The 26,944-nt window shown below is 44.8% G+C and overlaps 1 protein-coding gene across 1 annotated transcript in view; it reads right to left on the bottom strand.

Moving 5' to 3' along the window:
• Positions 1 to 1,201: 1,201 nt before the first annotated feature.
• VPS26C (VPS26 endosomal protein sorting factor C) overlaps positions 1,202 to 26,944 on the bottom strand; it is a 40,764-nt gene continuing 15,021 nt past the window's right edge. The window contains exons 2-8 of the mRNA XM_006187472.3: positions 17,398 to 17,541; positions 16,184 to 16,333; positions 11,747 to 11,827; positions 9,530 to 9,604; positions 5,230 to 5,380; positions 4,819 to 4,971; positions 1,202 to 2,595 (exon numbers count right to left, since the gene is read on the bottom strand). Of these exons, the coding sequence (XP_006187534.1) occupies positions 2,513 to 2,595; positions 4,819 to 4,971; positions 5,230 to 5,380; positions 9,530 to 9,604; positions 11,747 to 11,827; positions 16,184 to 16,333; positions 17,398 to 17,541 (837 nt within the window). The 3' untranslated portion in view covers positions 1,202 to 2,512. The remainder of the gene's footprint in view (positions 2,596 to 4,818; positions 4,972 to 5,229; positions 5,381 to 9,529; positions 9,605 to 11,746; positions 11,828 to 16,183; positions 16,334 to 17,397; positions 17,542 to 26,944) is intronic.

Below are 26,944 nucleotides of genomic sequence, written 5' to 3'. Positions count from 1 at the left end.
CCCTGGCCCTTGACCAGATGGGCCCCGGCAAGGGTCTGGACCCCTGAGCGTGCTGACGTCGTCCTGGCTCATGGGCATGAAGGGTGGGCACGAAGGTGAAAGGAGTGTTTCTTCATCCTATGCACGTGGACCTCGGGCCCCCCGAGAGGCAGGGGTGGGACTGGGCCCTGTGAGGGTGAACTCCCACCCATCCCGCCACTGGCTTCAGGCTGAGCTGCCGCCGCCAGGACACCCAGCAACCCAGTGGTTTGAAGATGCGTCCATTTCTGCCCCTCTCCTGTGATGGTGACCGAGGTGGGAGGTGGGCTGCTCTGCTCACATGTTCATTGTGCTGTGATCCAGCACAGTCCAGGCCAGGACACAGCCTGGTCCTGGTCTAGCCGTGGGAAGAGGCCCGTGTCGTCCTTGTCACATGATCACACCTAGCTGCAAAGGAGCTGGGTGTAAGTGCCCAGCCAGGCAAGTGTGCGTCCACGGAAATGCAACATTGCTTCTGAACAGGATGGGGAATGAGAGGGGGCTGTGGAGAGCACTGGCAACCCACCACAGCCCAAACCACGGCCAGCACAGGGAGGGGATCTTACCCCAAAGGTTTTACAGGTAATTCAGACTCAGACTCAGGAATTAGGAGACTCCAGTGATGAAGGCAGAAATGACATCACGGTTCTACCTCCCTACCAGCTACCGGAGCAGGTGGGCTCGGGATATGAACACCGGATGCAGTCAGGCGCGATGCTTGTACTTTTTAAAATGTTTTCTCTCTGGTTTACCCCTCCACCTTTACTGTGGAACCTACAAGTCGGCTGAGAACTGGAGCTGGGCCCTATTTTTGCTGGGGCTCTAAGAGCCGAAAGATGCTCCTACCTGAAAGGGCATTTCTAAAAAAAATACAGTTTCAGATTCACGGTTCACGGGCTCTTTCCTTCACCTCCCCTCCTCTGGCTCTAATGTGAGACTCTGACAGTGGACACCCCAGCTCCAGCCGGGGCAGCAGCGGGAGGGCTGCTGTCCAAGACACTCAACCATTCAAGCTTTCCTTAAAAACCCACGGTGCAAGGGTCCGAACAAGAAGGGGAAGGGAATGGCCCTTCCTTGTGCCCCTTGGGGTTGAATGAAATGATAAAGGTGATAATTTTAAAGCTGCCGGGCTGCTGTCAGCTCTTCAGGTGACAATTATTCCCTAAGGAAAGGACTCATCATATTTCCGTCCATAAAATTGGTTTACTTAACAAATTATACAGCAATATATAAGTCCTAGACCTTTTCTCAGGATTCTCATTTAGCTTTTCTTCCCATTAAAAATGATTTCTACTTTTGAAATTTCTCGGAAAGTACGGACTCCTTGTCTTCTGCTAGTCTGGTTTAAACACCTCATCAGATCATTAATGTCATGTGTGCGTAAAAGGAGATTTATAAACTGGAAAGGTTTCTCTGGGAACCAACTTTTAATGGCTCAGGGAATAAGCTGTATCCATTTCACCGGTGAAGCCCAAGGGTAATGCAGAGCCTGGGCCCTCGGCATCACAGGTCACCACGCTGTCCCAGGACAATGGCGGCACCACCCGGGGCGTCAGGCAGAGGGATGCTGGGAAGTCCAGGCAGCATGCAAAGCACACGGCGTAAGGTCTGGTCCACTGTGGACCCACAGAAACGATGGCAGGATCTGAAGGAAGCAATGTGCTGTAAACCCCCTAATACTGCAAACCACAATGGAAGGCGAGGGAGAAAGTGGCTTTCAAGGAGGACGGGGGCAGCCAGTCCACCGAGTCCAGGGTGTTTGTTTTCCTGGCACCACCCAGTGTAGTGGGGTCTTCACTTGGCACCCAAGGTCTCCTGCCACTCAGAACCCAGCCGACAACAGGCACGGACACGCCTTTTCACCCTGACCACCTTCACACTTAACGATTCTGGGAATAGAGCCCACGCCATTTCACACCAGTGATTTCAGAATTACCCTCACACCAGCGTAGTCACCAAATCCCCTCACTCCTGAGAGCAAGGACCACGTTTTCCAGTTTCCTAAAAGTTCTGAAGTCGTAAAAAAAAAAGTTACAAAAGAGAGCAGAGTGGAAAACACGTTACATATTTCCAGCCGACGCCACGAGCACCCTCCCCAGTGGGCGTCCGCAGACGCCTGTCACCATCCTGAGAGGTGGCTTTGCTGCCTGGAGTCCCGGTCACATCCGTGGACCAGTCAGGAGGTTTCCCTCGTCCCTGACCTCACTTCCCAGCAGAGGTGGAACTCTCTGACAACTGTTTCCTCAACCTAGAAAGGAGCAGGTGAGTCAGGAGTCACAGGAAATCCGCTTTCTGGGAGACGGTCTTGCCAGTACAGTCAAGCAGTCCTGAGGAATTTGGAAGGAAAGCTCTGACCAGAGGTGCCGCCGGCAGCAGAAGCCTGGAGGAAATGAGGAAGGGCCTTGCGGTCGGAAGGGTCAGACTCGCTTCTGCTACAGAGTCATCATGTAACGAGTGTGACGCCGCGGGCCTGGGCGCTGTGAGGCCGCCTGGGCTACGTCCTGCACAGCTTCAGCGGGAAGTTCTCCGTGATGAGGTGGTCGGGGTGCAGCAGCACCACGATGTTAACCTCAAACTCTACGAAGAGGAAGGATAAGCTTTACGCTCATCGGCTGCAGAGCAGACACCGAACACCCACCCACCACCGGCACCACACGTCTCCACAGAGTGGGGCACTGGGTGCCATATGGGTGTCTGTCCCACGCACGTCACCCCAAACTCCCGGGAGAATCGGTGTAGACGCTACACTGGCGTGACTGCCCAAGTGAGTCTGTCTCCTCACCTTGGAATGTGCTGTGAGGCCTCAGCTTCCCCAAACACCTTCCTTGTCCTCTGTTGTTACTAAAGAGAATCTTCTAGAATCTTGTCAATTCATTCATACCCTTTGGCTTTATTTTTACATTTCCTATAGTTCCTAATGAAATAGCGGACTCCACACTGGCCTGAGGCTGTTTGGGGATGAGTCTCCAGTCCCAGGTGAGACAGGATGTTCAGAAACAGCCAGCAGTCTTAACTGCTGCTCCCGTGGATACTGGTTAACTTCCCTGAAACTCTTGTTCAAAGGCTCCTCTTCTACCTTTCAGCAAACATTGCTGATGACAGCAAAAGGGCTGGACCCCTCCCCGGAGCATCCCCTGCACTTGGGGCCATGGTGCTCTTAGACTGTGTGCTGTGGGCATATGTTACCTACTTGATAACCATACACGGATTTTGAGAAAAATCGTGGTGCCCTGGTGTGGCTCAAGTCTGACCCAATGTCATCTTCCAGTCGATTTTGCTGTGCGTTTCCGTGTTTGGTGAACAGCTGAGTCGTTGCCCTCTTTGCTATTGACAAGGGGGTCCTGACCCCATTGTGCTCTTGCTATGATGTAATGTTTCAGACAAAGCACTCGAGGGCTCCTCAGATAGGACTGTGCCTCTGACCTGCTGAGCGAGCAGAGCTCCAGGGCTCACGCTCCTCCCGGGAGCTCAGAGAGCGCCAAGCAGTGCCCAGTGATTCCAGAGGTGCCCACCTTCCCCTCTTAAAACAAACAGCATGCGCTTAACTTTGGTGGTGAAACTTACTTCAATTTTAAATTACATTATCTGTAATTATTTAAAATAAATTCATGGTCTAATTGGAAAAAAAAAAACATTCTCTCTGGACTAATAATAATGCACATTAGAAGATATAGGTGAAATACAATATTAACAAAACACACTGGCCGTGGGAACGAAGTCCCTGCTTCTCACTGAAGCAGGCAAAACAGCAGGACAAGTTAGCAAACCTCCTTTTTCTATCTATTTACCAGTGAGCCTGGGACACGACGCAGAGCCCGGACACACTTCTGTGGTCCTTTCGATTGGCCTGCAGAGGGCTGTGTCAGTGAGGGCTGAGCCCGCAGGTCCTCCTGCTGTGTCCCTGCAGCTGGGGGTGAGCCCCCCAGTGACCTTCATAACGATTTTCTCAGGATGATGATTTTCTTAGGATGGACATAACATCAAAATATTTTATAAGAATCCTTAAGGGGGGAGAGTATAGTTCAAGTGACAGACTGCATGCTTGGCATGCATGAGGTCCTAGGTTCAATCCCCAAACCTCCCCTAAAAATAAATAAACCTAATTACCTCCCTCCAATAAAATAATTAAATGATACAATAAAAATTTATAAGAATCCTTACAATCAAGGAAATGTTCATAATATACTGAAAAAGACTATGAAAAGGAATATATGGATGTATATGTATGACTGAAACATCATGCTGTGCACCAGAAATTGACACAACATTGTAAACTGACTACAAATCAAAAAAAAAAAAAAAGCAAAGGGAGAAAAAGCAGGACAGAAAACTGCATCTGTAATACGATTCAGATCTTATGTTCAAAATATCCACCCATGCCGTCCTGGAAAATGACGCGCACGCCCTCAGCTGCGGGAGCAAAGGCCCTCGGGAAGATTAACACTCACCCTGGCTGTCACTCATCCTGCGTCTCCCTCAAGTGCCAGCCCATCCGAAGAGCTGCCCTGACTGCCCCCCACATTCGGCTGGCTGGTCCCTGGCTGTGTTAGCGTCCTTCACAGAGCTTATCGTCCCCTCCCCGGCCCACGCTGTCTCCCTGGGTGGCAACGCAAGGTCCCCAGAGCTGGGACTGCTCACCTCAGACCCTCAGCACTCTCCATGCGTTTCTGTTGAGGGACCAAAGGACTGGGCGCCCTGAGCAGCACCTGACCCCGGCAGATCAGCGAGTCTGTCCCAGCACCGGGCAGCCCTCCTGCGGCTACGCCCTTCCCACGAGCACCCCGGGAGCGGCTCACTTACCCACTTTGAAGTTGGTGGTCTCCAGCGTCGGGCAGGTGAACAGCCGGGGGAAGACCATGTATATGGGGACGGAGAGGCTCCGACACACGTCCCCGTCAGCGATCTGAATGTTCTGAATTTCGGTGGCATCACGGGCGTATCCCTCTGCACACCCTGGAGCAGGGAGAAGGCATCACGCGGTCAGAAAACAGCAAAGGCCCCAACAGGCTGATCCCTAGACCCGTCGTGGCGCTATGAGAATCTGCATCAGCCGAGTCACCTGCTCTCCCGCCTGCTCTGCAGGACTCAGGAGCCCTCCCTTCCTCCACATCTCACTCTCCTCAAACACACGTTTACTGGGCTGGGGCGGCGAGCTCTGGGGCAGCAGCGGTGAGCTCGGGGGCAGCGGCCTACCGGCACAGCGGGCCTTACCGCACGTCTCCACGCGGACCAGCTGCAGCTCTATGCTCTTGATGGCGGCCTCCGAGCTCTCAACCACCAGCTCTCCCGTCAGTGGCTGTGTGATGACACAGCTGGTTGAGTTGAGATGTCCTCTGATGAGAAATTTGGGGAGCAAGGCTCTCTAAAACAAAGCAGAAACAAACACGTCAGGACTGGAAGGCGCCGGGGGAAATGGCTCAATAGGTCACTTTGGTACGAATAAAAACCGAAAACAGAGTTAGATAATTTTCATAAAATCTACTGAGACCCTGTTTCACAAAATGGGAAAAAAGGTACAGTAGTACTTACATCTTCTGTCGACTGAAGCCACGGACTGAATTATTCAACAACTACCTACAGACAGAAGGTGCCTGACACTGCCTGTACACAATGACAGATCTCGCCCAGAGTCATCCTAACTGCCTCGATCAGATCTGGAAAGCTCCTTCTCACCAAGTAATTCGACATAGGGATGTCTGAGGAAGTTGCCAGAGTGTTTAAGGATAACTGGTCACAAAAAAAAAAAAAAAGGTTTTAAAAAGATTATTGGTTTTAATAAGATTATCATTTTTAAAATATTCCCAATTTTGCAATTTTGAAAAGCCAACACATTAATTTCATTTCACGAAAATTTAAATAGAACAACTTTCTTCAGTACTTGATTAAAAGCCTAGGACCTTTTCTCTCTGGACAGAGGAAATGGTCAGGGTAAGTGATGACATTCTTGTCGGAAAAACAGATTTAAAGAGTTAGAGACAATTGTTCTAGCGGTATTTACGATGGCTGTGTCCCAGTTACTGAAGATAATTCAGGGTTTAGAACACCACTGTCCAACAGAAACATAATGTAAATCACAAGTGTGAAGCAAATATGTAATTTAAAATTTTCTAGTAGTCACATAAAAAAAGTAAAAGGAAACAGGGAAAGTCAACCACTATATCCAAAATATTATCACTTCTACATGTAATCAATATTTTAAAATTATGAATGAGGTTTTACATTCTCTTTTTTATACTGAGTCTTTGAAACTTGGCCAGTATCTCATACTTAAGCTCATCTTGGTTCAGACCAGCCCCACGCCAAGGGTCAGTGGTCACACGTGGAGGTCCTGGAGGTCAAGAGCTGGAGAGCCAGGGTGCTCAGTACCTGGTGGCCCCCAAAGGCAGAGAACTCTACAAAAATCTTGATTCAAGACAGAATTCTAAAAACCACTAAAAGAAGCTACTTGTTTAGAAAAATAAAAAGCAGGAGCAGTTCACATGAAAATTCTTTTAAGGGGCGGGTAGAGCTCAGTGGCAGTGTGTGCTGAGCATGCATGAGGTCCTGGGTTCAAATCCCCAGTACCTCCATTAAAAAAAAAAAGTTTTTGGCAACTGACAAAAAAAACCCTCAACATCCAGCTGAGGATACTGACTAAACATTTATTTTACCTGTCCTTCCGCCGACAGTGTGAACATATGCAGATAAAGAGAGACCCACACCCGGCACAGCTGCTTGGGACACCCTGAGGTGGCCTGGTGAGGTGTCTCTGCACGATGAAAGTGGACGGACAGTGCAGACCCCGAGAGCTCAGGGGCCCCACCCTACAGGGTTCCCGACAGGGCTCTGCGCAACCCTGAGATCAAGGGCGGCTCCATCCAGGGGAGGGGTGCACAGGTGCATCAAAGGGGGCTATCCTGGCTGCATGCAGCCTCCAGAGTCAGCACTTGCCCCAGGGTGGGGCCACAGCATCCCCCAGGGGGACTCCCCAAAGCAGACTGGCCACGGCAGGACAAGTGTCCCAAATCACCTGTGGCCCCGATGCAGGACAGCAAGCCAACAGTCAGGACAAGCTACCTGCACACCCTAAAAGAAAGGCCACAAGGTTGAATGTACGACCCTCAAGGCAAAGCTAATCAGAGTGCGTTTTTATACTCAGAGGCAGAGTCTCACTGGGGCTATGGCGACACAGTCCAGTTAATAATACTGTATATATTAGATCCTCATCTGTAAATATAAACTGACAACCAAGAACCAATAAACAGTTGAGGAAAATAAAAGCAAGGAAGAGAGGCACACACTCAACAAACATTAGAACCAACCCCCTAAGAAAGAGCATCAACAATGGGAATCATCAACGACGGGAGTGATGGGCCTTTGATGCGGCGCACGGCGTTGCAGGAAATGAAGGGGCTACCCTGACAAAGGAATCGTGCTTCGAAATGAATCACACCATCATCGGAGCAAACACTTCAACAGAGGGGCTAAATACTAACTGAAGAGCAAATCAGTGAGCTGAAACAGAGCCAAGGGGTTCCTCCATGGTGCACTTAAGAAATAATAAAAGAGAAATTCGTGGAGCTGAAGGAAGGCTCAAGCCTTTAGCATGAAAGAGACCCCCAAACACCAGGCACACTGACTAAATAAAGATGCAAACCTGGGCTGGTGCTTTGACATTTTACACCACGAAGCATGGGGAGATCTTGGAAGTTTTCAGGTGTGAGGGCGAGAGGAGTAGGAACAGATTTGTTCCCGCAAATTTGAGAATCAGATTGTCATCAGTATAACTAGGCACTAGAGAAAACCAGTAAGCTGTTTTTCCAAGTTCTAAGGGAAAATGATATTAGAGCCAGGATATTCTACCTAGACAAACAAAAATTCAGATGTGAGAACAAAGTAAGATATTTTTCAGACACTCCAGGTTTTAAGCTCACTCCTTACCCTTTCTGAAAGAATGACTCTAGGATGTATTCCAGCAAAACAAAAAATAATTTGAAGAAGGAAAACATAAGCAAGTGGAAACTGATGAGCCATGGCTATGATGAAACCTCTGATTAGGCCGAACAATACGACTGACACTAAAGCAACTGTTAAGAAATGGTTTCTTAGATTTATCATGGGATAATTTCATAATGTCTAGAAATATCAAACACTACATTGTAGTGTTTGAAACTAACATTGTAAATTAATTTTACTTCAAAAAAATGGGAAGTGAAGCTTAAAAAAAAAAGTTTCCAAGCCAATAAAGGTTTAATATCGGGAAAAATAAAACTGATAACAAGCTGAAACTTACATTTCAAATGGTTTCAACAAAGGGGAGGTGATGACAGAGAAGGGCAAAAATGTTACAAGCCTTCTGCTAGAAAGTACTTATTCCCAACGCTGTTATTTAAACTTATAATTGTCTACGTATATTTGAGTTTTTAAGGGCAACTACTAGGAAGTAGAAATAGGATGTTAGAGAAATAAGGAGCAAACAGCAATAAGAACAGAAAAAAAAAAAAAAAGAAAAACAACTGCAACGACCTTGATCAATTAGACTAAAGAGTGGAAGAAAAGAAAAACAATAAGCAAACCAGGAAGTACAGGACAAGATACAAGGAATCAAACAAATGCATCAGTTTGCAAAATCAAAAGGAATGGGTTAAATTCCTTCATTAAAAGTGACCGTACTTCAAAAACTCCAGCGAGATGCTACTGACAAGGGGCACGTGCGATGGAACTGGTTTTCTCTGCTCAGCACCACTTCCTCACTATGGTTCCATTACCAATTTCTGTGTCATTTAGATTCTTCAGAAGTAGATCAACTTCAGGAAAGGGGGCCAGCTAGCTGGGACACAGCGTGTTACTTCTCAGGCTTGGACAACCGAGGCAGGGCGACATCTCAGGAGTAGGGACTGACTGCCTGGGTCTACCTGCTGGCCCCACATGTGCTTCCAATCAACGTTTCAATTCCTGGGAGAAAATATGACTGGCTCACGGGGGCCACTGTGCTCCAGAAACCAGAGAAGGGAGATGGACTTCCTGAAAGGCTCCCTATGACACAGTCCTGCCTCAGCTGTGCCTCCCAAGGGACAAAGCCAATAATCCTCCCACACTGGCCTTTGACTCGACTACAGTCAGGAGGGTCCAGACGGCAGAACGCAGAGGTAGGGCAGGGAGGAAAAGCCACACCCACGGCAGACAAGCGGCCCGGGGCCAGCCAGAAAAAAAGGAGGTGCGGCCACCAGGACAGGCAGCGTGGGCTCTAGCCTCGGGGGAGAGGTCTCTGACCACAATGCAACAACACTGGGAGGAGACAGTAAAAAAAAATCATAAACGTAGATCTTCTCTTTTAAAGACCATTCTTCTAAGTAGTTACTGAATTTAACAAGAAATCAAAATTGAAAGTACAGACATTTTGGGTACAGACAAAAATTTCCTCTTGCTGATGACCTGATACCCAAACAAAGAACAACTGGGCAGCAGTTTATCAGTGGGATCTGGTTACCATGCGAGTCTCCCTGGCAATGGCGTGTAAGGAGCACGTTACCTCTTTGACATTCTGTAAGGTTTCAGGTGTAATAGTGAAGTCCACGGGACTCGGAGTCAATTTCCCCTTCTGAGGCTAAAACAGGAGGAAAAAGCACAGTCAGTAGAGGGCTGAATGTTCTGCACGTCAAATTCTCTTTCCCTGCCTAAAGAAACCCAAGGCAGCACAATGAACCAGACGGAACTTGGTACTAAGAGGCAGGATGCTTGGGGTCTAAACACAGTTCTGCCAAGAAAGAATGTCATGTTCTGTCAAACGCCTTTATCCCCGTGACTCAACTTCCTCATCTGTAAAATGAAGGGATAGGCTTCCCAGTCTCTGAGGACCCTTTCAGGTCCAGAATTCAAAAATTAGACTTAAGAAACCAAGCAGCGTTACTGAGAGACATTTATCTGAACCTCTCTCTTAGAATGAGAATGCACACCAGAGTGGCTCCACAATGTGCCACTGAATCTGCACGCTGACCCTGTGGGCTGCTGCTACCACCAATGGTCCCACTTTCCAGATGAGGACAGGGAAGCGCAGAGAGCTTAAAAGGGTGCTCAAGTAAGTGGCAGAGCAGAGATTCCAACCCAGGCAGCCTGGCTCCAAGGCCAGAGCTGTCAGCCACTCAGCTGCACAACTGTCCACTGGGAAGAATCACACCTATAAAACAGTAATTATAAATGTTAACGTAACTAATTAACAGTGATCATCACCGCATTACACAGCTGCAGAATCCATCAACACAGCCAAGCTTCCCTGGGCCTGCCCAGGGTCTTTTACTCGTGGGCTGGGACCAAAGGCCACTGATGCCCAGATGGCAGAGGAGCCGTAGTGGAGAAAGGACACTGACCAATTTGCCAAGTTTACTCACTCACCAAAAGCTTTCTCTGGGAAATATTCTTCTTGAATATAATCTTTTTACTAGTGAATATATTTTTCCTTGCAGCTCATAAAGGAACATTTAACTTGTTAACTACAGTCACAGCGTGGTTTGGCCTTCTTGTGAAATCATTCACAAAGAACACGATCCTTGAAGGCCGAGTGTGGGTGAACCCCCAGGAGCAGGGAGGATGCCCCCACTGCTGCCCTGCCTGAGCTGGCCTGTGAGCAGGCTCTGTGGTCACGAGTGGGCTCAGGTCGAGGGCTGAGTGCGGGGACCCGGCTCTGAGTGGGGGGCCGAATTTGGGCTCATTCTTCTTCACAAAACTGGAGGCTCTTTTTCTTTAGGACATAAAATGGTATGTGTTTTTTTTAGGGAATAATCTATGTGAAAAGACATTTTTTTTGCTTCCATTTGAAAATCCTTGATGGAAAAAAGGAAAATATCCATCTATATCAAATAACTTCCAAAAAAGATATTTTAATCATATTTTACACAAAACATTACAGCACTGAAGGAAACACTTAACATTATGCTTATTAAAAATTTATAAAGAGGGGAACTACAGATATTGGAAGTCCTAAGAAGTCACAAAAATGCTGCACAGAAAGAGCGTCAGTGATTCTCCGATCTTACGCGCGAGAGATTTAAGTCTTACGTTTTCACTTAATCATCACTGAAAGATTCCCACGGACATTTTGTAACAGTGTAAGCGGCCCTGCCCCAGAGGACCTGGGGAGGCTGTGACACAAGGGAACCAGAGCTGTGGGCATGAGGACCTGTCACCCACCATGTGTCGCCTGCAGCAGCTGGGGAGGGGGGCTTGGTCTCCTACGTCTGCACGTGAAAGGAATTTTTGAGGACATTTTTATCACTGCAAAGTATCAGCAGAAGGTGTCAGGACCCCGGCCTGAGCACCTCTGTATGTTCTTGCTGTGTCTGCCAAGAATGTAAGCCCCTGGCCTCCTCCTCCCAGGCTGGGCCATTTCTCTGAGCTGCTGGCTGTAGCTACCCTGAGGGACGAGGTGACGTCTCTCTCCAGGGCCGAGAGCAGGCCTGCTCACTGCTCGCTGTAATGAAGGTAGGTGCCCCAGCACGGGGCTCCCTGGAGGTGCAAACCCCTCAGGTGCAGCGCCCTCTGGGCCCATGGCATCACCCTGTGGGACTCTGGGCTCCAGGGAACGAGACACACGGATGCTCATGCCACCGGCTGTGCGCCATGTCTGACCCCGGACACCCGTGTCTTTCCCACGAAACACACCAGGCTAACTTAGTGCTTGTGAGTGGGGCAAAGTCCCAGCCCCCACCAAAGATTCCTATGACTGAGCACAGAGCCCCCAAGGGCAGCTTACAGCAGAGTGAACGATGAATTCACAGGTCTTGGTCAAGTCCTTGGCCAACAGTGACCGCCTCATGTCACAGCGCAGGGTGTACTGGAGGGAAAAGGCAGAGAAGACGCTATTTTAGATGGTCTGCTCTCATCTTGGAATCACATACAAAGAAACAAGTCAGTCAACATATTTTAGGGAAACTGTCCACTTAACGTGTTTTATAAAATTAACATACATAATGGGAGAGTTAGTGTTCAAAATAAAGGCATTTCTATAAAAAACATTTTAAGGTTATTCCTCAGCCCATTCCCACAACCAACTTGCTTAAAAAAAAAAAAAAGTCACACATGTTCAAAAAAGTCAGCTGTTTGATCCTCCGGGAGATACTGCAGTATTATGTTAAAGACAATTTGTAGAATGGGAATTATATCTCTAGTTGATTCAAGAAGCTACAACTATTATGAACAACCTACCCATTAAAGAAGCTATTATATATTTAAGGTACTACCTGGAGATTAAAACATTAAAAAAAAAAGAAAAAAAGAATCATTCCTTGTCTGCAAGGACCTTTACATATATACTCTCCATGGCAATTTCAATCTTGCCTCCCCAGCCAGACAGGCTCAGTGAGGGCTGGTACTACACACGCACGTTCTGTCACGTTCTGTCTGCGTGTCTGACACACCTGTGTGCGTCGGTGTGCTTATGGACACCATCCTCCTCCCGCATGGCCCACACGCTGGCTAGAACGGGCACTACTTTATTCCGAATTGCTTGGTCTCCCCGATCCTTTTCCCAATGGGAATGTCCCTTTCTCATTTTCAGTCTCAGGGGTTTGACGGGGCTGACTCCCCCTACCCCACCCCACCCCACCCGGAGATGGCAGGTCAGCCAGGACTGCTGCTGGGCTACGGGAAAGAATCCTTTCTGCTGGGGCTGCCAACCCAGGAGACCGGACACCTGCAGCCGCCTGCTGGCAGCCAGCTTCGCCAGGGCCAGGGTGGAGCCTGCCTGGGAGTGGGGCCTGCGCCAGAGAAACCATGCTGGAGGCTGCCTCGGTCGCCCCTGGCCTAGGCAGTCCCCTGGAATTGTGAGCTTCTACACCCCAATATCCCTTTTTTTGGGCAAAGCCAGTTTGAGCTGAATTTCCACAACTTGCCAATGAGAGTGTGAATAACAGACACCAACTTCCGGTCACTAAATGTTTTCTGAGTGTGAAAGCGGTAGCTGGTAATATAAGGCAGCTGGGGATAAGTGGGGGATGGGGAGAAGGGTGGAGAGAAGAGGAAAACACTGATGTTATGTTTTAGGAATTGCATGAAGTTCTTTTATATGTGTGTTCTCAATTCTAACAGTTCGAATATCAGAACTGTTAAGACAAGATAAGGGTAGACACCATTAATTCATTTATTTAATCATTTGGCAAATATTTTCTGGGTACATTCGATGTGCCAGGCACTATGTTAACTAAGTACTTCACACCAAGACCTCATCCACCCCCTAGGAGGAGAGGTCATGAGGGCTGCTAGGGGTCACAGAAGTGGGATTTGAACTTACACCTGCCTGTTGCCAAAACTCATGCTCTGAATCTTTACGCAATACTGTAACTCAAGCCCAGATCTGTCTGCTGCAAAGCCCTGGATTCTTTCACTCCATCGTGATCTTTCCCAATGACTAAGGAGTGGCCCAGGAGGAATGAGTTATGGCAGTCAGAGGGGTCAGGAGGGTCAGACTTGAGCAGGGCACCAAAAGGAGGGGCAAGATTAGATCTTTTTCGACCGTCAGTAAACCCAACACAGAAAGGCGTGAGGAAGAAGACACGTGCCAGGGGCCTTAAGGCAGGCTCCTAGAAAGGACATTTTCACTCTGCAGAAGGATGTCTAGCATCTCTCTAATCTAATTCCGATATACAATTTCAGCAGACACGTTGGTACTTCTGTATTTTGTGTTACAGTGTAAGATCTTGCTAGTGCGGCCACAAGAGTAGAACAAACATAATAAAACTTGCCTGTGATTTAAACAACTTTTAAAAGAAAAAGGAGTTGCACAAAGGAGGACTAAGAAAGACTGACAGCTTCTCACACGTTCTGTCGAACAATACTGAGGAGAAATGGACGCAACACAGCTACGAACAATCGGAACCAATGTCATCAAGCCATCCATCTGAGAAGTAAAAAGGAAACCCGCGTCTGCAAGGTGGCAATTTACTACTGGCTACATTTTAAATCCTTTATTCTGTCTTATGACTTTTTAATTTTTACATTCTGTTATTACAACGCAACTCAAATGATAAACGCAAATTTTCTCTGCACCTAAATAATTTGAGAAAGATGTTGGGGTTCAACACAACACTTTCTACCCAAAGCCTCGCACCGGGAACAAGCCATGGCACTGGGTCGGGGGCGCCTGCAGGAGGCCGGCCTGTGAGACCCAGGGGTCGCTGCCTCTCCGGGTGGCTCCGCTGTCCAACAAGACACCTGTCGAGAAACTGAGGGACGAGTGAACTGATGAATGAAAAAGAGATCAAGAAACCATAGTCCTAGGTTCTCTCAATAAGTATGTCTCTCAAAAGAAGCGATGACAAATGTGAATGTGAACTGGGAATTAGGTGACACTGGAGAACTTCTGTTCATTTTGACAGGTGGGAAAATGTTAACTGTGATTATGTGGAAGGATGTCCTGATTTTTTGGAGACAGTGATTGTATTTTGAGATAAAGTGTCAAGATTCTCTAAGTAACTTTGAAATGATTTAGAAAAAACAAATACAGATGAATCAAAGGTGGCAAAGTTCTAATAAACGTTGAATCTAGGTGACAAGTGTCAGGGTGACAAGCTCTGATAGATCTGAGGCTAAGAAGACACCTTTTCGATTTCAGAAACTTGTGAGATACTTGGGGAGGTGCAGAGTTTCCAAACTGTAGCGTTCTGAGGTTAATCCCCAAAGTGGTAAACTCTAATGGCCAAAATAAAGGGGGTCGGGGTGATTCTTTAGCTTACTGAAGAATTAACCAGAGGTGAAGTCTCCTTTTGCATTTTAACCAGTGTCCAATTTACACATAGCTGCAGAGGAACACAAGTTTTGTATGTATATCTGTATGCCTTTATTAGCAATATTTGCAAAAGGATGAGATTCCCAGTTTTATTTTAAATAAATTAATCTTTCAACAAGAAAAACACTGGAAAAGAAAGTAATAAGCAAGAAGTATGCCCACAGAAAATCTGATGTTATTCTATTCAGTTTCTAATAAACACATGCTTATATCATTAAATAAACAGTATCAAAGAACCATTGTGTGGTTAAAGCAGGTTGATGCTGATTCTAGAAAGAGAATAAAAATAATTTTGAAAATGCAACGTTTGAGATATTTCCAGTCTTGCTAAAAAGGTTATTTTTCATTTACTTTCTTCCACGGTGAAAAGCTGGTCAGAGGACTCAGGTCTACATACCAACAACCTGTATGTCTACACAGTGACTTCCTTTGAACTAGACACTTGGCTGTTACTTAAGGGTTGTCCAAAGCCTTTAGTATGCATATTGCCCGAAAAAGGTGCACTGATAACAAAGGACTAGAAAAGCTTGTCTTTACAGAAAGATATGTATTGCCACAGAGTACATCACACTCCATGTGTTTCTTCTTGACCAGTCTTTTAGGCAATTCATAAAACTCATGTACAATCCTTTGGCTAAACTCACAAGTGTTTTGACGACTTTTATTGTAAAAGTGCTATATTTTAAGAGGGAAATGGTCTCTACCAAGACCGAATTATTGGCTAACAATTAATAAGTCAAAAAATTTCCTAATTTCCGGCCCTCCTGCAAGTACGTAAAACAAAATGCTTTTGTCTCATCTAGCAAGGGAACCATGGATATCACAGAAGCACCTTTCTTCCCACTGAATAAAGGAAAGGCTCTCTTTCTCTCCCTCTGAGTCATGACTCTGAGCTGTGCCGGGGACAACAGCCACTGTGAAAGGCAGCCTGAGCGAGCGGAGGCAGACGGGAGTCGTAAGTCCACTTCCTCCTCACTTACGAGGCTTGTTCAATAAAGAACACAAGCCTATGTAGAGCAGCAGCCTTTGGATATTAAACAAAGAGATATTTATACGTATGAAACAGACAAGTTAGTGCGGGTGCCAGAGAGAAGTGAGGGCATATCTATTACCAACAAGAAGAGCGCCCCTTACGGTGTCAGTATGGCCTGAACAGAGCCCCAAGAAACAGAATTTTTAAAAAGGATCTACAGCATGGGTCCTCCAGGATTCCCATCAAAGATAATGGTCATACGTAAATTAAGTTCCAAAGGGCAAAATGAGAAATCAATTCAGAATATACACAGGGGGGCCCAGCAATAAACCATACTAAACTCTTGGGTCCGCCCTTGAACTTTCAGTGAACGGGAGCCCAAGCTGTGGTGCAGGAGAGTCGGGAGGTCAGCTGCACAGGATGAGGAAACTCACCTGAATGTTGACAAACACGCCATGATAAGTCTCATACAGAACTTTGTTACCCTTCACGAGCAGAGGAAACTCAAAAGGAATTTCTGTTTTGCCGCTGGGAAATTTCCCTGGCTTCACCATTTCGATGGTACTGTTGATAATCTGGATAGGCTGTAAAGAAAAATCAACTCAGTCCATCGACATGCACTTTTTGATGCACTTTCTTTCAAGTTACTGCGTCTATTAGACAATCTCCCGAGAGACAGCATGGCCAGCCCTCGGCCGCTACCATCCCGGTGCCGCACCTGCAGGCGGGCGGTGAGCCGGCCCAAGTCTTTGGTTCGTTTGCAGGACTGGATGCTTAGGCCTTGGATGCACAGTAGGAAGTGAATCGATGTAACTCCCTCTCTTCCCCACAAATATCCTGGCTGTGCTAACAACCTCCTAGCAGGCACCCCTGTCTTAGGAGCAGGGCTGCTCTGCAGCCCCGGGGGGCTGGGGAGGCCTCCTCCACTGGGCCTAGGGAGGGAGACAGCACCAACGCTCAGAACCTGCATGAAAGGTGGCTGTTACACCTTAGTTAAGGTATCCTAAGCCTTGGTTTAGAATCACGCTGAGAAAATTCACAGCTTCTGAAGTGAGCCTCTAAATGCTGATGGAGGAAAATAAAACTGGGAAAACACAGGGAGGCCCTGAATCCAAATACTGCTGCTGCCCTCTTCCTTCCTCTGAACTCTTTCTCCCTCGGAACTGAAAGAGTTAACATGACCCTCAGGGAAAGGAAACTATACAGATGGAAAAAAAAGAGTTTACCATTCTGGAACACAGAACTTTACGCTAAATGACTGCAAAGAATGGCTCTCCCTGCATCTTACCTGGATGCCAGCTCCAACAGCAGCTGGGTTAAAATAACAGTTAAAATAACAGCTTTGTTTTAAGAAAGTGAGTGCCAGAAGGTTCAGGCACAACCTCTCAGAAGAGCCCTGGTCTCTGTAATGGCCGAATGACTCCACTAACAGCTCCCCTAATCTTAACAGGAGCACAGACAGGCTTTCAATAACAGAATATATTCAGAATCAAAACACCTGAATGTTTTTTCAGATTAGTAAGTAGTGAAAACATGACTGTCACCATCCCTTACAAATAATAAACAGCAACCACAAAGCCAGACAGCAAATGAAAATCACCAGACATTTGATTCATGAACAAAAAATGTGCAATGCAAGCATCCTCACCTTAACAGAATTATAGAATGCTTCGAACACACCCACACTCTTGGCGCTGAGCTGGAGGTTCACACTTCCTTCCACTGTCAAGGAGACTCCCTGGTGCTGGATGGCATCCTTCCCAGAGATGACCACCACCCCGGAGAGCATTTCCTAGGGGAGAGGAGACAACACCGGTCAAGTTAGCACGTCTCTTTCATTAACCTGGTTCACCTCAAAGTAAGCCTCCATAACCATCAATTCTTCCAAAGATGCAGATATTCACTGAGCGCTTCTTACAGACCAGACGCCTGGATGCCAGGATGGAGAAGACATGGCCACTGCGGGGCCCAGGAGTGGGAGAGCGGGCAAAGAGTCTCATCCTATCCCTGCCTTCCAGACACATCTTCATTCCCGCTGGAGAATCCGAACAAATGTCTGATTTCAAAAGCACACAGACAAGGGCCTGGGCGGAATGGCAGTCCGAGCCGCATACAGCAGGGGCGAGTGTGATGATCCCGCAGAAGGAATGTGATACAATGAAACCTTTTCTTTAAGTTCTCTCTCAATCACGCTGACAGACTGAGATGACCACACGCTGTCAAAGGCATGAGTAATTGAACACAACTGCTGGCCGGTGTCCTCTGCCCAAAAAGCCTCCCGGGAGGGCTGGGGGTCATGGATGTCACACCCCACGGGCACGCAGCACCGTCACTAAGGCCTCCTGGGTCCCTCTGGGTCCTGCTTCACGCTGGTGGTCAGTCGAGCCCAGACTTCCCTAGTTCATAAATCATGTAAGAAAGACTTCACAGCATACCATCCATTCACTTCTCTGGAGATAATTACTGAGTAACAGAATATGGACACGGACCCCATTCATTCCTGGATGACAGCTCCCTCCTGACCCTGTGGAACCCAAGAGCCTCAGTTTGCGACAAGGGTCTGGGCAGGGCTGGAAGGCGAGATGAACCAGCACCAACCAGAGCAGAAAGAGAATCCACAATAAACACAAAGCAACGTGTTTCTGAAACGACCTTCAGAAACAGCACGTGACTGCTGTCACAATGTGATGGCAGAAAACTGCTGACCGAAAAAAAGAAAGAAAGAAAAAAAAACTGGCAAAAATTAAGTGGTCAGCTAATCAAAGCATGAAAAAATTCTGTCCTTTTGGTGTTTAAATGTTTTTACCTTTTATTTCCTCTAGTTATCTAGTGAAAAAATGTTCACAGACTTCTCATATTATGCAAAATTTGGGGAGCAGGGAATATTCTCCCTTAAACATGCTATGTATTTTGCTTTTGTTTCCCACTCCCCACCTCAAAGTTCTAAAGTCTAAACTAAAACAAACATTATTAGCTCAATTTTAAGCAGAATTCTAGGAGCACAACTCCTTTGTTCTTAACATAAAAAGCTCATAAGCAAATTTAAATGAAAACTCCTCTGAAATACTAATTTAACTTTTAAATTTAATTAAAATTAATTAATTTTTGTACAACCTCAATGAAATAAAAATTAATTTTTAAAAATTTAAAACTACTTGTATATTTTTAAAAACATACTTGACTAGAACGTCCCAAAATTAAAATTAGACAAAACAACTTCATGAACTTTATCAAATAAACAACACAATGGCGCTTGAGGGTAATTGTGCTTCTATTTAACCATAACATTTTCAGTTACTCTCATGGGAACAGGATCTGGGCTGACCACTGAGAAGCATATTATAATCATGACATCCATAAAACTGTTCCCTTCCTTAATCCCTACAGCATAAGAAGGAAAAAGCATAGCTCGTGGGGAAAAAGAATATGAAAATGAATATTTATATATCCACACATGACTGAAAAACTGTGCTGTATACCAGAAATTGACACAACATTGTAAACTGACTATAACTCAATAAAAAAAAAAGAAGGAAAAAGCGGTGAAATACCTTGGAAACAGGCAGAGCAAATATTTTATGACTCTTTTATTCTTTGGGTTTAATTAAGAAAGAAGATTAACAAAATATTTGCAGATAAATTTGGCATACTAACAATATACAGGTCCATTCTACTCCTACCAACAAAAGGACAAAAGAATTAGTCCAAGTATAGCCCAAGGAGCCGAGAATTTTGGAAACAGATGATATTTCAACAAAGAATTGATATCCATGGTAGCGAGAAAACAGACACTTCTTGTTTCTTTTTTTTAAATTGAGATATAATCGGCATACAACACTGTATCAGTTTTAGGTGTACCAGGCAATTCTGGATCAATCCCAGGAAAGGAGGACAGAATAACTTGAATAACTGAAATTAAGGAGAACCCAAGACCTCACCAAGAACTTCCAGCTCAGACTTCTGTCTGGAAGGCTCAGCAGGGAGATAAGAAGATCAGGGCTGGAGAGTGAGGATGCCTCACTGACACCTCCACCTGATAAGCTGGGGTCCCTCACTGAGGGCCACGATTTCAAAGAGGGGCCGCTCCTGGATGTCAGGATGGCAACGAATCAGGGACGTGGTATACAATGTGTGCTGAGTTTGAGCGAGGAGAGCCACTGCTTTTGTCATGTCACCAAGAAGCCTGGCCCTGAGAAAGGTTGAGAATCACAGATGACAAGACACACAGGCCCCACACTCGAGTGCAAGGAGCAGACACAACCCAGCAGACCTCCATGTCGCCTTGGATCCCACCAGCATCCTGAAAATTCAGCTGAGCCCTAGGTGGGGATGCATCCAAGGGGAGCACCGCACAGAGCTGGCTGCAGGTCCGCCTGGGTCTCGGCCTGGAGGAGTCAAATCCAGAGGGAGGGCTGGAGCGGCATCTTCAAACACAAACTGAAAGAGGAGGCTGGGAGAAGGCACGCCAGGGCTCCCGGTCTCCCCGTCCTCCAGCCGTGTGGCTTTCCTGGCAGAAACCGCCACCGAGTGTGTCCCAAGGATGGGAGGAGACTGTGGTTTCTAACTCTGACTTCTTTGTCTTCTCTAGACCTAAAAGGCTCCTAGCAAACTCCACAACTGTTTTATTCACTGTTCTCTGGACTTAAATGCAAAACCCATAATCGGGACTCTGGGTTTGAGGATGGTGGCGCCGAGACAGCATCCCCCTACTCAGCCTCCTGGAAATCATCCAAAAGAACAAGACACAAAACCACAAACTGCATTTTTGGCGAAATAAGGAGAGAGTTAAATACTGTGAGATAAGTGGAGTGAAGACTGAGCAGGGAGACCGTGGTCAAGAGATGAAACGAGGCAGCCCCAGGGAGGAATCCCCCAAATGCACCCCACAGGGCAGCAGGAACTGTAACAACCTCCCAGCTGCCTCTCTCATGTGGGGAGCAGGGGGTAAAGGTTACAGAAACTCACATAAAACCTCAGCCCGCTTGGTCTCAGCATAAATTCATCTTCTACAAGAAGATAGTGAAAGAACCAGCAGAGGAGCCCAGGACACATAACAGACTTAAAAGGAGGTGTGGAAAGGAGAGAGAGAAATCCAAGTGGCATTTCTGTGAGGCCTCCCTGGACCATTCCTATTCAACCCCTCCACAGCACTCATTTATCCCCACTCCCTGACTTTGCTCTGTACCATCTGTCATCTTCTAAAATCCTACATAAGTACTTACCTGTTTTATCACCTGTTCTCCAAGATGTTAATGCCACGTGGGTAGAGTGACTGCAGGAGTAGGAGCTCGATGCTTACTGAATGAATAAATGATTACTCACCAGAAAAAACAGCACCATCAAGCAGATGAAAATTGTGAACGTGCATCTCACTGTGTATTTTTAAAGTGTAATGAAGCAACTGCCTTTATAAAGGATGAACACAAAACAGAGCTATAAGAGCTCAGGGATGATGAAATGATGAGGCAACAGAAAGAGATAAAAAAAAATATAAGGAAAGCTCAGAAAAGAAGTGGAAGGAAAAAAATAAAACAAAACCATCACAGAAAAGGAGGTAAAACTGAAAGAGGCTCAAAATATATACAGGACAAAAATGAGAAAACTGAAACAAATCAGGTGAAAATTTAAGAATGAATTAAAAAGAATCACCAAAAAATGATAAATATGAGAGACAATGAGGAACACCGAACATAAGCATAATGAAGTTCCCATAAAGAAAACTGAAACAACAGAACACAACAAATATTTACTGATGTAATTTTCAAATACTGAAAGAGCAAATGAATTAGGAATGGTTAAGAAAAAGACTCAAGTAAAATTATCCTACTTAAAAAAAGAAAGAATACTTTAGGAGTCAGGGAAAGGAAAAGACACTTATAAGAGAGGGAAAAAAATCAGACTTCTTCATGGCAAAATGCAATTCAAAATGAAACTACAGCAATACCCATTAGGATGCTCAAGGAAACAAAGTGTGATCCTAGAATTTTATACCTACATAAACAATCACTCACATGTAAAAGAAGTTTTAAGTGTACAAAAGCAAACAAACAAAACCAGAAGAAGCACAGTATGAAAAGCCCCCTTGAAGAATTTAGTAGATAGTGAACTATCACTCTTCAAGGGATGGAGAGAAACACTGCGTCAAAAGAACCAACCGTGAGGATGGAATCCATTTAACTGTAAGAATAAGACTAAGAGATAAGTGATGATTATGGTGAGAGAGCAGGATGCAAAATACAAGTCCTGACAGTGTAGAAACTAAATAAAATTTAAAGTTCAGGTCCTCAGTTGCACTAGCCACACTTCAAGTGCTTAAAAGCCACCGTACGGCTAGTGGCTATCATAATGGACAGGGCAGATAAACAGCACATTCATATCATCACAGAGATGTGACCAGTCCTGGTTTAAAGTTAGTAAGTCAAATAACATAGTACAAATAAAGTCAACAAAGGTAAACACCAACAAAGGTAATATCTGTAAATAACTAAGGTCAGTTGGTAGAAGAGCAGGGAGAAAGAAAGAAGAGGAAATATACTGATTTCATCATTGCTCACAGTAGAGAATTAATAAATAACCTCTAAAACAGAAGATTGAGGGTACAATAAAAACCTTTATGGGTAACAATTATAACAAATAAAACTCCAAATTATTAGAAAATCATACAAAGAAAATAAGGCTATAGAGAGGAAGCTGGTTTAAAAGCTACTTAAAAACAATTCCCCCAAATGGCTGCAAAGCAGCAATGACAGAACTAATGCCAAACATGTCTCATGAATAAATGGGCTAAACTAACATCTATTAAAAAACAGACACTCAGATTATAGCTCAAAGTAAAACCCAACTTTATGCTGTACGACAGAGAAGCCCCTAAAAACAGCAGGGGTGAGGGTGGATTTGGAAAGGCTGAAGAAGGAAGGATAAGCAAATGGAAGACCTAAATCGTGGGTTGTAATCTTAATATTTGACAAGGCAGAGTTCAGAGAAGGAAGGATTAAACAAGACAGAGAAGGGCACTGCATGGTTCTAGAGGGCGCAGCTCACTGTAGAGACGTGTGGCATCACTGTCCGAGGATCAAATAACACAGCATCAACACTCAAAGCAGAAACTACAGGGGATACAAAGAGAAAACTGAGTAACACACATTCATTGTGGGAGGTGTTAATTTACCCCCTTGAGCTCATGACAATGGAGAGGACAAAAAGAAGAAAAAATATACGGCACCGAGGTGACACATCAATAAGGCATAACTAAATGAACTCTACACACAACAGGCTGAACTCTACACCCTGAAAATGGAGAATACAGTCTTTGTAATGTCCATGGTATATTCACAAAAATTGACCAAGTTAGTCTGTAAATAAGCCCAACAGGTCTTTCTTTAGGAAAAAAAATAGCAAAGCAAATTATTCTAATCAAGAAATGAGAGATATCAAAGAGACAGTAATTTAAATAATGATTAGAGAACACATTAAGTGCACATAAGCAAATCTGAAAAGTTGGTAAAGTCAATTATTTTTCTAGGAAATTATAATTTACCCATACTAACTCCAAAGGAGACAGGAAACCTAAGCAAATCAATCACCACAGAAAAAAACAGAGGAAGTTATAATATAAACCCCTCCAAAGCACCAGGCCCAGAGAGTTTCACAGCTCACACCCAAATGTGTAAAATACAGAAAACTCCAACATTAAACTACTCCAAAACACAGAAAAGGAAAGAATTTCTTTAAAAGAAAATTAAGCAAACATAACAACACCAAAGTATGACAAAATCTACACACACACCCCCCATACACACAGAAAACTAGATTTTTCTAACTTATAAATAACAACACAAAAGTCCTAAATAAAATGTTAGCACTACAATCCAGAAGCAACTTAAAGGAATGATTATACCATAACTATGTAGGATTGAGTCCAGGAATATATGGATAGCTCAATCGCTGAGGAAAACTATTAATACAATTCACTACATTAATAGCTCTACAGAGAAAAATCGTACAGTCATCTCCATAGATGCTGAAAAGTCACTTGCTAAAATTTATTGACAAAATTCCTAGTAAAATACAAATAGAAGGGTATTTCCTTACCCTGAAGTCAGCATCAAACCTAATGGGAAATGAGATACAACCCATTTAAGTTAGGAGTAAAACAAGGACGACCACCATCACCACTGTTAACGCACTACAAGTACTAGTTAATGCAATCAAACCAGGAACGGAAGGAAGGGTAAGAATTGATATGAAGGTAAAACTATCATTATTTATAGACGACATGACTGCATGCCCGAGGAACCCAAGACAGTTTACTGAGAACTATCAACACAAAGAGAATTTCAGGAAGGAAAACAGCGGGGTACAAAACTATCACACAGAAATCAACAAGGCAACATGAACACAACGGCCATCAAAAAGATACGCTGGAAGAAAAATACTTTATTTCCAAAACAACAAAAAGTTAGAATATTATAAATCAACTTAACAGGAAATGTCTAAAACCCTGATAAGATGAAAACTAAGCTGAAGGGCACAAAAGAAACACATGGAAAGCTGTACCATGTTTTTGAACAGGAAGTTTTAACACCCTTAACTTGTCAGTCTTTCCCTGTCAGTCTATAAAGGCAACAGAATCCAAAGAAAACAACATCAGAATTATGTGTGTGCATGTTTTTAGAGGTGGAGTGGGATGAGACAGACAAGCAGATTTTAAAATCCTTCTGGAATAATAGACTCTGAAATGAAGAGAAATGAGGGGGACTAGCCCTATGAGACATCACACCACCACAGTAACTTATGAAGTGTGTGCAGGGCATGTATGGGCTGAAAGATCAATAGAACAGGATGGAAACTCCAGAAACAGACCCAGAGTCTGGGAATTTAAGAGATGATAAAGGTAGCATTTTAAATCCAGAGGGAAAAGGTGGAAAATTCACTAAATGCTGGAAAACCAGCCAGAGATCTGGGGGAAAAAACTGGTCAGAAGAGAACTGGTTAAAAAAAATAAATAAATAAAATAAAATAAAAAAATTAAGCTGGATTCATACTGCAAACCTTTGTACACAAAAAGCACTAAATAGGGGGCGGGGTGGTATATCTCAAGTGGTAGAGCACATGCTCAGTATACACAAGGTCCTGGGTTCAATTCCCTGCACCTCCTCTAAAAAAAAATTAGTAAACCTAAATACCTCCCCCAACAAATAAATAAATAAAAAAAAATTTAAAGCACTAAATGCATCAAAGACCTAAATGTAAAAATCAAACAATCAAAATCTTAGAAGAAACCACGGAGAATGATTTTTATCATATCAAAGTGGGGAAAGCCTTTCTAAGAATGATTCAAAAGTCAGAATAAATAGGACTATAAATAAAACCAAAACCAGTTTGTTACATAAACGTGATGATGAGCAACTTCACCTACATAAATGGTAAACTAGGGAAAGAATGCAACTTAATATAACAGGCAAAAGGCTAATTTCTCCAGTATCTTGAGAACTCCTAAAGAATAAATGAAAAAAGCCACTCAAACAACCTAGTAGGAAAACTGATGTGAACACTTCACGGAAAAGGAAATGCAAACGGCTCCTAAGCCCATGAGAAAAGGCTCAGTCTTAACAGTAACATGAGAAATGATCATTAAAACCATCCTAAGTACCATTTTCCACCTATCAGATTAGCATAAGATCAAAACATATGATCATGTTATGGTAGGGAAGGGGCAACTGGCACTCTCACCCATTGCTGGGGGACGCTGAGAATGCCACAACCTCCCAGGGCCATCTGGCAACACCGAAAACATTTTACAAACACCCAGGCCCAGCAGTTCCACTTGGAGGAATTTTCCTCAGGTATATTTGCTCACTAAAGTGACTAGGAAAGTGGTGGGTTTTCCCTTTAACAATATCTTGGCGATCATTCATTTACATTAGTACATATACGCTTTTTTTTTTTTTTTAAAGGCTGGATACTGCACCACTTTGGAAAAAAGGGGGAGAAAAAGACCATTTGTACATATTAACTTGTATATGCATAAAGTATCTTTGGCAGGAATCACAAGAAATTGAGAGCTTTCAATGGCCCCAAGGGAGGGGACCTTGATGGACAGTGGGGGGTAGACACATCCATTTTGAAACTCATGAATTGTGAACCATCTGTGACTAGTCACATAAGAAATCAGTTTTAAAATAAGATAAATCCCAGGATGGGTGGCCTCCACACCTAAATGGACAAAGTTCTAAGCCCCTCAAATGCTGACAACCCGAGGGCTTAGTGGTCTTGCTGGGGAGAAGATCTAAAGGATGTAAGGCAGAGTCACACTTCTTGGGATTATCTCTAACTTTGGACTTGAACACGACTGCTAGGGAAGTAGGAGCCTCTGAGTCAATGCCTCAGCCGCTCTCTCTGCAGCATCTTTCCTTTCTGATGGTCCCAGAAGCACTGAGGAGCCTCGATAGCCATCATTATCCCCAAGAGTCCTCTGCGTAGCTGAACAAGCCCTCCCTTGCTAACATTTCAGCGCTACCCTCAGAACCCTGCAGGACTCTTAACACCACACATGGTCTAGAGGTTCTCTACGCCAAGAGTGAGCCACCCTTTCATTTACTGACAGGGAATCAAACGCGTCAAGGAGTTAAGTAACACAGAAAAGAAATCACAAGGTAAATCACCGGGCCAGGCGGGAGAACAGGAGCTGGACCATTAACTGCTTGTTGGAACACTCTAGTCCTTCTTAGTAGCACTTAGACACCCATGCTGGTGGGAAAAGGGGAATCAGAAACATTAAAGAGACTTCAATGTGTTAGGTATCCCCATCTCCACTACCCTGTGGAACAACTGTCTTCCGCCTTGTTTGAAAACAGAATAAGGAATCACTGGATATTTCTCCACATATGAAGTAATGGGCCAATATTGTGTGGTGTTTACTAAGGTTCCAGAAAAGAGAATCTTGAAAAGGTGCATCATCTCCAATCTATCACTGACACCAGGACAATGCTGTCAAGAAATCCCACTCCTAGATTTTACTCAGATGAAATGAAAGATTATGTTCACACAAAAATCTGCACGCAAATGTTCCTTGTAACTTTATTCATCATCACCCAAGTGTCCCTCAACAGGGGAATGGATGAACGGTGGTGCATCCACACAAGGGAAGACAACCAAGCAACTAAAAGGAACAAACTACTGATAACACATTGACG

The sequence above is a fragment of the Camelus ferus genome, chromosome 1 (genome assembly GCF_009834535.1).
Source record: "Camelus ferus isolate YT-003-E chromosome 1, BCGSAC_Cfer_1.0, whole genome shotgun sequence".
Taxonomy (NCBI): Eukaryota; Metazoa; Chordata; class Mammalia; order Artiodactyla; family Camelidae; genus Camelus; species Camelus ferus.
This window is presented reverse-complemented; position numbering and strand designations above follow the sequence as displayed.